Source organism: Colossoma macropomum, unplaced genomic scaffold (genome assembly GCF_904425465.1).
Source record: "Colossoma macropomum unplaced genomic scaffold, Colossoma_macropomum, whole genome shotgun sequence".
NCBI lineage: Eukaryota > Metazoa > Chordata > Actinopteri > Characiformes > Serrasalmidae > Colossoma > Colossoma macropomum.
Genome location: NW_023494801.1, coordinates 6,656,492 through 6,667,865, shown reverse-complemented (window position 1 = coordinate 6,667,865; position 11,374 = coordinate 6,656,492). Strand labels below are relative to the sequence as shown.

Here is an 11,374-nt window from a genome sequence, read left to right as displayed (position 1 = left end):
TCGAGTCCGAAAGCGAAGGGTAGAGACGGAGAGGAGCGGAGAGAAAATGGCTGACAGATTTTCTAGGTTTAACGAGGAACGTGATTTCCAGGTAAAAACACGACTAAAAATGATTCACATGCGAAACGGTATAGTGTACAAAGTGTCTTCTACTGCATAACATTTAATCTCAGTGCATTACGACTGAGCTCCACTCGCTAAAAGCTGAAATCCGATAGCTAAGCTACGCTAGTTGGCTAACTGGTTAACGTTCGCTGACAAGCGGAGCGATTTTGGCGCTTGTTGTTCACATTTTTGCTCGCAAACGGGTTCTTACTGTACCGCCATATAACATTACGCTTAGAACAGGACTGCAGCTTGGACTTTTTAAGCCTGTTTGGTGGATTTGCTGCTTATTAGCCAAGCATTTAGCCACGAGGCTGAAGTCGGTTTCCTATTCGCCAGCTTCGTGTTCGACTGTTCCCGTTCCACCTTAAATGCTGCAGCAGTTACATCGTGGAGCCTGAGGTGTCAGAATGTAGCTGCTGCACCATTTAAGGTGGAACGGGAAAATTGGAACAACAAGAAGCTGACTGCAGCTTCGTCATTTAGCCTCCTGTTTTATTGTGAGAAGACGGTGCATTGCTTGCTAAGCTAACCTGCTAAGCTAATGAGTATATCGTGACAGCATGCATTGCGCGCTGTTTTCTTGTTTCCCATGTTAGCACGTTAGCATAATGTTTTAATCCTGTCTAAATGACCACCTCAGCTCACGTTACTGCAGTGGGACGTTTCGGAATAAAGCTGCAGAACTGAACTGAAATAACAGCAGGAGGTTGAGCTAACGCTGCGTTACTGTAGTATGTAACATTAGGTTATGTGTCCAGCTGGGAATTTCTGACAGATTAACTGTGTATTAAACGTCTTTACGCGTTCTTGTGACAGTCAGGTTTAGCAGACCAAGTTCATTGGCTTGATTTAGCTAACTACAGTATTTATTTTTGTTTGTGTATGACTGCATAGAGGTGGGCAATATGGCAAAAAATATAGTATTGCAATACTTCAGGAAATTCTCAAGATGCACGATGTGTCACGATATTTATTTTTTCAGACATTTGCTCAGTTGAGGCAGAGAAAAAAGAGCCAGTAGTGCTGCATTAAAAAAATACTATTAACAACTGCAGCACAGTCATTTTGATTAAATATTTTGCATACTGTGTTGTACTATATCTGGTTAAACTCGGCTGATTTTGCTCTCTTTATAAAGAAACATGAAGTTGGTCAGTGTTAGGGAGTAATGATGATATCCACGATATGTTCCCAAAGGCATATTGTATTGTATTGTGAGAATTTATCATGATACTGATATATATTGTCTCATTGTCCAGCCCAGCGACTGCAGGCTAATTACATGCAGAATGTTTTTTTCAGACCGTGGCTGTCTTTTCACTCAGTACAAAGCCTTGTTTGTGTCACTTGCATTTGCTTGCCCGATTTGCAAGTTATGCCATCTGCCATAATGCGTAAACTGTTCTTTCAGGCTCGCTTCTTGTCAGAGCGTGGCGTGTTAGTCTTTGACTTTGCTCAGTTGACGTGAACTTCTTACTTGTGGCATAGTGAGGTGGCTGAATAGCTCTCGAATGGACCATATTAGGCATTTTTTCTGTGACACTGGATTGATTGTGAAATGTGTAGTCTCTTTGGTTCTTACTGAAAGAAAATGGCACAGTGGAATCACCATTTTGGTTTCTGTTAAAGATGAATCCCACCAAGTTTTCAGCATGAATTCATGCATAATTCAATCGTTGAAGTGTAAAGAGTCATTCAGAGTGGTTTGATGTAAAATGGTGCATTCTGGATAAACATAGTGGCCAATTTTCTTTACAGTGGTGGTGATAGGAGCCAGGGAAAGCATTGTTTACAATGCAACATAGCCATTTTATTTACTATCTAAAAAGACCAGTGAACTTCCACATGTTTTCTGAGTTTGTGCATGTAATTTTGATAATGGTAAAATAGTGGTAAACAAATTCTATTTACGAATTTGTTTGCCTTACAACACCCAGCATGTATGTCTCTGCCGTTAATGGAATAAAAACATGCATTTATGGTCTAAATCTTATCGTAAAATTATATACAACAGTGTTTCAGATATCAGGCAATGCATTTATAATCATTGTGTTTTTTGTGAGTTTTTAGAGGCATTAAGCTGAACAGTTTTGACTCAGTAAGTTTCTCTAGATGGTGCATTTCACATCAAACCACAATGAATGACTTTAACACGTGAATGATTTAATTATACAGGAATTTTGGGGGGAAAAAAAGCTACAGACCAGCGGTGATTACAACAGATTCTAATGTGGGATTTCGGTTTCATGACCCACCCTGAGCTTTCAGTTAAATTAATTGATCAGAAATTGTTGCGTTGACACTTTTGTTCAGTATATTAGCCTCATAGCTCCAGGGCAAAATGAAAAAAAGCAGACTTTATACGGTAGATCAGCCGGTCAGCTACGTTTTGACTAAATCTGAAAATTTAAAGGTTTTTTTTTTCCACTTTATTTTGTTATACTGTGATGCTGCTGCTTGTTTTGAGCCTCTTTACAGCTTTGTGTTTTACATTCTGTCAGGTTTGTTTCTCTCACTTATTCCAGAGTTCTCACTTAGTTCAATGTCTTGTCCTCCTTCACTAAAGCTGGTGTTATTCGTGGACAGATGGTCCTTTTTTTTGACAAATGTTCAACCCTCACTCTTAAAAAGTTTCTAAAACGGCCTCGTTGGGATATTTTTATTTATGTAGTAATGAAGGAAACAGATGTCCTTTTTTTCCCATGATGACCCCAAGTTGGGTTTTGTCCTTCTGTAGATTTACAAACTGTGAACCATTGACCTGACAGTATGTCAGGAATTAGATGCAGGATTAGTCTGATTGCTGCTGTTGTTTGTATTTTGATCAGACATGGTGCTGCTTATGTATTTTTTTCCTGACAAGGAATTTCTTGTACATTCATGTACTATTAAGCACATTAAATGGCTTTTGGCAATTTCCAGTTACAGCAATGAAAATAACTAGATTTATGTGAGAGTGTGGCTTAGCCTGTTTTATTTTTTCTGCAATGTGAGGTCTGTATTAGAGGTCCAGATGAACTAGTAGAATGAATATTAATACAGTGCACTGTTGTTACAGAACTCGATTTCATGTTATGTGATAAGCAGTACCTGTTTCTTTTGTAAATAAGTGAAATCACCTGCCATTCTGTTAAGCTATATTGAAAATATTACATTAATAAATTGCCAGACAGCTTCACTAGCGCTGATGCAAAAAACAAATAAATGAGAGTTGCTTTAATTGAAGCATTGCTCATTTAATAAAGACCACTGCCCTTTTTGTTGTCGAAAGCAGCATGACAAATGTTTAATTGGCTGCAGTTATCAAAATCTGCAAATAAAACCTCATTCAATATTTAACCTGAGGTTTGTATTTATTAGTGTGTGAAAAAAATAAAACAGTGACAAGAAAAACTAGTTTTGCTTGTCCTGTGGTCGTGCACTTGTGCCATAATACAGTACGTGAGAAACTGCTGCATGGAAAGGAATGCTTTAAACCAGCGTAAAACAAACACTGCACAAGCACACTAAATATTTCCAATTTTGGGTATTGGGCCTGTACAACATATTCTTTTGTTAATGTTTGTTGCAGTATTTTTATAATAATACTATTATAGAAACCTATAATAAGCAAATGATCCTTCTAACCAATAGTTTTCAGTCACTTTCTGTGTTTTTTCATTCTGTGCTTTTAGCATCCCGACCAACCTCAAACATTCCCAGTGTGTTTAATGAAGTCACATCAAGGATTCACTGGTGTAAATTCATTGTATGGCATATCATAATTGCAGTTGACGTACCGTGCGGCATTAGTGGGTACCAAATACATTTCTCTCAATCAGTCAGCCAAGAACGGCCATCTTTGTTTAGGAGCAGTGCAAAGCTGGGACTTTCATTGCCTGGTCAGACGGTGGATGTCTGTCTCCTTGCTTACTCCATCTATTCTTTTTGTTTTGTCTTGCGACTGGTGATGTTATAGATTCAGATGTCTTGACCGTTTGCCTGCGTGAATTGCAAAGATTACCAGCATCTGTGGCCAGAAAACCAATCCACTGGTCTACTTTCTTCTCACCACACAGCCTTTTTTTGTGGATTTATGTGCATTTGATGATACTGAAACAGAGCTCAATACTCTGTCGGATGTGCAGAGCCATTGTTGGACGATGTGTAGCTCTACTGAAAACATTAATTAGCAAATACAATTCAAAACATTTGTGTGTTTGCAATCCATGCTTCTGACACACATTGGAAGGCTTGTCCTTTGGTGATCTATAAGTAATTTGGTTCTGATGTTTTTTGGTCCCTGTGCTCTCCCGAGTTATTTCCCGGATGCCTGTGGGCTTCTTTTGACCGGTAACTGACCTTTATTAGGTGATTCATCATTAAATAGCAAGCGTAAAAATCGCCATTAATCCTCAAAATATCTCAACTTTTAATATGTTCTTGAATATATGACCAAAAATTAAAAGCTTCATGAAGTGAGTGGAATGTACAACAGTGGGACACTGAAAGCTCAGTACTCCAAAATTATAAACTTGTATTTATCACTCAGTTCAAACCCAAATTAAAACAAACATAAATGCCAAGACTGGCACTAGCTTTGTCTCAGGGTGCCTCAGTAGCCCCCTAAAGCCAGTGCTGTCCATCACGTTTTCTGTAATTTTGCACACACGTGAATTTCTTGGAGTGCTGTGCATCACACTTTGTCTCAGAGAACATGGGCAAAGTATTGTCTGTCTTATTGATTACTGATGTCTGATTTAATATGGCACGTTGTGTAGCTTTCGTCCTGCTGAAAAGTGGTCAATAGTACAGCTATTTTTAGCTGCGTGCTTCATTTTTTGTAGGCCTTTCTATTAGAGACAGTTACCAGTAGCACCCTTCGGCGTATAATTTAAAAACATCATTACTCAACTTGAATGATAAACCCACTCATTCAAATAGGCACTGTTATTGATTGGAAGTAAAAGAAAAATAAACTAATACATTTTTTTTGTCCGATAGTGTTGGTCGAGCAGTTTTATTTGTTAATTAATGGTGACTTGGTCAGTAATTTACTTCCTTAGCTTGTATGTTTATTTATTTTTTTATTTATTTACTGTTGCTTGTTTATTTGGGCCACTAATGTGGAGTTTGGCTGTGGCAACACTTGCCTCGAGTGTTCAGCTGTTTTTGGATAACCTTGAGTCTGTGTCTCTGTGATCAGTGAAGATGGACAGCCTTTCCTACATGGCACACTTTGCTCTGAAGTCTGGCGCAGCTGTGGCATTCCTCAGGGAGGCTGGTGGCTGTGTTGACAGCTCTGGGTCCCTCTCCCTCAAATCTAGTTTTTCCTCCTCCCCCATCATGCTCTGTAACACCGTGCTGTGTGTGGACTTGGTGCTCGTATGTGCTGGTGTTGGTGTCACACTATGATATTGCTATATAGTTTCAGGGATATTATTTTACACTGCAGCACTGTAAAAAAATTACTTGGTGTTATAACTTAGAAAGTACTTTAAAACAAGCTGTTTTGGACATGCAAGACATTCTTTTATTAAGTACCAGTCCTCATTAAGTATATGAATCACTTATCCTCAGATGCTGTCTTGTGGTTGAAAAATACTGTGATGTAGATTTTTGTCAGTACTGCTCAGCACTGCCTTGGCTCCACTGCTGGTCATGCTGTGGATCTGTCTGACAGGCTGTTCTGTACTGAAACCTCGTTAAGCCTCTTGACCTTCTCACAGTGCCTTCATAAGGTCAGAGAAGATGTGTCTATACCGCAGAGACCAGAACCAGCTCTGCTTCTTTGTTTGGTCTTTACATTTTTCTCATATGGCCTTGTTTTCACCATGTGCTCCAGTCTCTGTGAACAGTCCCCCAGCTGTAGATGTTGATATGACTCACAGCTTGATGTTATGCTAAGGGACACATGCCTAAGATAATTTCACCTACGGATGCTGCATTTTGTGTGTAAAATTAAATATTGCAGTTTTTGCTTACAGAAAAACAACAACAAAGTGCAAACAGATTACTCATAGTGCAGTTTCATAGTCGTTAGTATTGTTTGGGTTGCTGGAAAGTTGTCTTGGCTTTTGTCTTCACTAGCATTTTAAAGGGCCCATAGCATTTCCTCGTGCTTTTGCAATAAGAGTTTGATAATGTATGTAAACATTTTCAAAACATACTGTTCACTCCTTAGTGCATATTATAATAATAGTAACAGTAATAGTAATAATAATAATAATAATTATAAAATATGTAATATTTTTATGTAGTATACATTCATGGCAATGTCCTCTCAAGTGGTTTCACACAAGAATATAAATAAGGTACTACAAAATAATAAAAGACATATAAGGTAAATGAATAAAATGAAATATAAGAAAAAATAATGAGTAGAACTGTAGTTACATAATAAGAGCACATTTAAAAAGGTAAATATTTCCTAAAAAGAAGTGAAGATTTGAAATTTCTAAGAGTTTTAGGAAGCTCATTTCGTAATTGGTGGCCTAATACATTACAAGCATGATCACCCATGAAACATAACTTCAGCAGAGAAACCTCAATGAAACTGTAGCATGTACTTAAGGAAGTAGGACACTCTGCATATGCAAAAAAATTATGAGACTTGGTTACAATATATACAGCCCAATTCTGGATGTACTGTATGCTCTTATTTGGAAAACCAGCCAAGAAGGCGTTACAATAGTCTAACCAGGAATTTGTCAGTTGTATAGAAATTGCAGATGGCCTGTTTGGTGAATTAATGATTTTTAGGACCAAAAGCAATGAATTTACATATATCCACCTGATCACAGTACAGCGGTTTAGCTTTAAGTTATAAGGAGTGTTTCAGCCAGGACTGCCTTTTGGCTGCCTTATATTGTTCTGCATTCAATCAGAACAGGATGTAGAAAATGTAGGATGTGTCTGTTCAGAACAGGAGCTCAGTTGTCCTCACCAAAATCCAGAATCTAGATATCCTTGCTCTCTTACTCATTAAATCTCCATTCTCCCCTTAACAGCAATATCGTACCCTTTTTTTTGGTGTTCTCTTGGCAATCTGTGTTCTGACTATGCTCGATGATCTCTAACTCCTGAGAGACGTGCACTTAAACTGTCCCAGACTAATCCCCTTGTTGGCAGGGAGATATCCCCAGTGCTCCATTAAAAAGGATGGGGGTAGAACTGAGGCAGCAGAGAAATGTGCTGCACTTGAAGGTATTCCCCAAGGGAGGTGTCAGTCACACTACCTCATACTTGTCCTCTTAGGGCTGAATGTCGTCATTTTGCCAGGGCCAGGGTTTTTCTGTGGCCTTGCCCCGCCTTCCCTTTATCCAGGAATAAACCCAAAGAGGAGGGGAAGACCCAATAGTTGATGGAGTCTAGTCTTAACTAATAGATGGTGGAGACATGTACACCACATGCTGATAAATGTGAAATATTTGTCCATTCACTATTGATATTAAGGCCCAAAATTACAAATGATAACTTAACATCCCATTTTCATCTACTCTTATGTAGTCACTAGTGCTTTGTTTTTTTTTCTTTCAACAGATAGCATAGTGGATAACACTAGGGCTGCAAAAATCACACAAAGCTGCACATATTGACATTTTCTTGGCTGTGAAGGCAGCGCTATGTAAAGTGAACTGCATTTCCAATCAGTACCAGTAGCAATACCTCTACTGTGCAGCACTGCACCAGTGCCCTGTTGCTTTTGATCTGCTCCTGTCTTAATCAGTGCAACTTACTAAAGGCATGTAAATATTCTGCAACAATTCTATGCTGAAGTGTTGAAAATTTGCCACCACAACATCCCTACATAACACCACTTCCCCCCACACAAAACATTGGACATTTAATTTGGCTCCGGACAGGAATGCCACTGCTACATGCCACTGGGAATGACTGCTAACGTTACATTCCCCTACCATTGTAAGTGGCTCTGAATAAGATTGTCTGCTAAATAATGTAAGATATTTACATTGAAGTAATGTAGATGTTTGGAGGAATAAGTATAATGCTGTGTAAAATCAATCGCTGATCCATATTAAGAGTTTTAACCTGTTTTAGGGGGTGTTTATACTTGTAGTTCAGTTTCCTTAATCCGGTCCAAAGCAGAAAACCATACACTGTTGCAGTTTAGCTCTGGTTTGCTGTGCGTTCGCACTGACATTTTTAACATAAAACCAAAAGCTGTAAACAAACTTTATACAAGTAGATGTCACAACTGATTGGATAGATTTTGAGACATAAAATATCAGTGATGATGTCCACCAAACGTTATGAATCATTCTGTTGTCTGTTCTGTCTGGGCTCGTTGTTTTTATCTGTCTTGTGATATTAGAGCAGTTAGCCACGAGGCTCCCTATGTTACCGTGGTTTTGCGCAACGGAAAGCAGGATGAACTCCCTCGAGTGGCTTACTGCTTTTAAAAACCCTATAAACCTTGCTGCCTTAATACATAATATAATTTGTGTGCAGTCAGATGTGTATATTGAGTATTTTATAATGACTTCGAACAAGCGTCAGTTTAAAACTGAAGCCATCCGTTCTATAATTAACCATTCAGAGCTTATAAAGAGATGATAAAACACATGAACGGATTAAAACAGCATCAGAAGCTCATCTTTTCAGCATACCAAATAAGCTATGCAGAAAGGAGAAAGGAGATGACCGTCCGTTCTGTTTTTGATCCGCTTAGATGTCTTTGGTCTGTATTGTGCTCATGCTTCAAACGAACCGCACCAGAGTCCGTTTTGAAGCTTTTTTTTGCGTGTGCACCAGAGTTAGGATGGCAGCATTCTCACTTGCTCTAACGAACCGCACTACAGAGTAATCACACCAGGGTTTGTTGTAATCGACCCAACTCTGGCAAGTCTGAATGCCGTCTTAGGCCCTCTGTGCACCCGGCATTAACATTCATCATTGGTGATCTGACAATAAGTGACCAATGCTAAGTACAAGTGTAAACGGGTTTAATGCAGCTCAGAGACGCTGACAGCAACAAAGCACTGCCTCAATCATCTGGGTCAACAGAGACAGAGCAGCTGTGTTCATCTTCTCAAGACAGATGTTAATACCAAGTAAGAACAGGGCTTTAGGCTTGTTATACTCCATATATGGTTTATGTAAACTTGTTTTAAAATGTGAAAAAAGCATAGTATGATCTGCTATCAGGTATTGGCTGCAGTAAGGCATTAATCTTTGGCGGTTATCTGTGCTAGAATTTCTTTCGTTGCATCTTTAACCTCTTCAACTCCTTGAGACCACCGGTGGTTCCAAAACGCACTTTGTCATATTCTTCATAACTTTCATATTTCATAAGCTACGTTCAAAAAGTGGGTGTCATATGAGAGCTGTAACTGTCTTCTTTCCAGTCAAATAGATGGGTAATGTAACTTTTAAACCCTTATAATAAAAGAAGCTGAATTCACAATTTTTTTGTCTACTGAAACTATAAACAGATGGTGTCTCTTCAGTGACAAACTCTGTAAAAATGATTTTAATAAAATACTATAAAGAGCGTCTTTTTTATAAAGAGATTTTTGGCTTTCAGTAGTAAATTGTAAGCATATAGCTATATGTGTATGATCATAAAACACATTTTCTGTTAATTTGAGGGGAGCTTTTATAAAAAAAAAATACATTTATTTCATGCAGTTACTGAATAATTTGCCTTATGATTTGGTTGTGTAAATTCAGATGGAAAAAACAAAATATACCCTGGAGAATAAGAGGTTAATAGATGCATTGACATAGCCTTCACTGCAGATTCACTACATGATTTTTCGGAAGGGAAGTGCATTGATGAGAGAACAGATGTTTCAGTTTCTGCTGTTTACCAGTGCTAGATGAAATGCCAGGTCTCAGCAATGGATAAAACATGGTGCTGGGGTGTATTTTAATCGCCCTCGCAATAATGTTAAATTGAGGTAGATGTAGACAGAGACATGCTTGTGAAAGGGATGAGCGATTGTTTTGTGCTCTGGGTTAATGTTAATGGATGACTTTGGTGTCACTGTCAAAATTTGCCAGTCGCTGTTGATCACAAACAGTAATCACTGTCACGACTTATGAACATGATGATGCAGTGCTTTTTGTGCTATGGAACAAGGCCTGATTTTTGAGATGAGTTTGTTTGCTTGAATTGCAGTGTATGTTTTCTAGAGTGCAGAAGAGATGGTGTGTATAAACTGAGCAGGTGTGGTTTGTGTCTTGCTGTTTCTGTTGGAAAGGAATTGGACCTGATCTGTCCCCACTGAGTTTCCACTCGAATGTGTCATTATTTCTCAGTCTGCTTTTTGTGAACACAGAATGTGCATTTGTTATGTATACACATACAAGTTGTTATGTAGTTTCAGCTAGGGTCACTATGGGCTGTGTGCAGCGTTGCTGTTTAATATGCTGACACACAAGAGGCAATTTGATATGTTATTGTTTTAGTGATAAATTTCTGAGCATATAACGTGCATATATGAGTCACAGTTTCCCCAGCATTCACCAAATGGAAGTATCATTAAAAAGAGATTTATGAGAAGCTATCAAATAAGAGTGGACGTTATGGCTGAAATATAACGTCACAATAATTAAAGATGTTTTGACGATGTGAAGTAAGAATGAGAATTGTTTGAAAAAAAGTTTGAATCCTGATGACAGCTGGAGTCCAGTTGAGTATAATTGGCCCTTGTTAACTGGATTTAGTACAGTGCAATATTTAAAGCATTTTAATCATTGTTTTTCATAAAATTTTTAAAATGTAGCACAAGTTTATGCATTGTATCAAGTATTATCCAAATTTATCAAAGCTCAGAAGACAAAATATTTTGATATATGTGTGTCGTGAAGATGTCTAGTGATTGCACACTTCAGAAAGCTTCAACCAATGTCTGGGAAGATTACCAGTTCCTGATTGACTGAAGTCGTCCCTCCTACTGCTCCATATGACTTTCAAGTTTCTGATTTATCCACCGCGGACTAGGCCTGGGCGATAGGGTGATTTAGACGGATGTTGTCGATGATGGACAAGTAACCCCGATGGTGATGTGTAAAAGACGATAATCGCTGTTTTGATAAAAGACCTGGGAGAGAATTAGAGAGGACTAACTTGCAGGTGTGTGCAGGCGCGAGCACCCGTAGTGAGTTTCACAGAGAGCGAGAGGTTTCTTAAGAAACTGCCTGTGTTATTTTTCTCTGCTGTGCACTGTAATGTTGAAGGCTGAAGTGCCTGGGAACTTCAGCTTGCCTCAAAGTGCCTCTCTGCAGTAAAAAAACAAACAAAAAACCCTAAAATGAATGT

General features: G+C 38.5%; 1 protein-coding gene across 8 annotated transcripts in view; it reads left to right on the top strand.

Moving 5' to 3' along the window:
- gpatch8 (G patch domain containing 8) overlaps positions 1-11,374 on the top strand; it is a 50,351-nt gene continuing 38,977 nt past the window's right edge. For 3 of the 8 annotated variants that reach the window (XM_036589200.1, XM_036589203.1, XM_036589197.1), the window contains exon 1: positions 35-91. Coding sequence is in view for 1 of the 8 variants with exons in the window: in XM_036589195.1 (XP_036445088.1) it covers positions 47-91 (45 nt within the window). In the remaining 7 variants the exon portion in view is untranslated. Of the gene's footprint in view, positions 92-11,374 lie in introns of all 8 variants that reach the window. The other 5 variants (XM_036589202.1, XM_036589206.1, XM_036589199.1 and 2 more) reach the window with 3 other exon arrangements.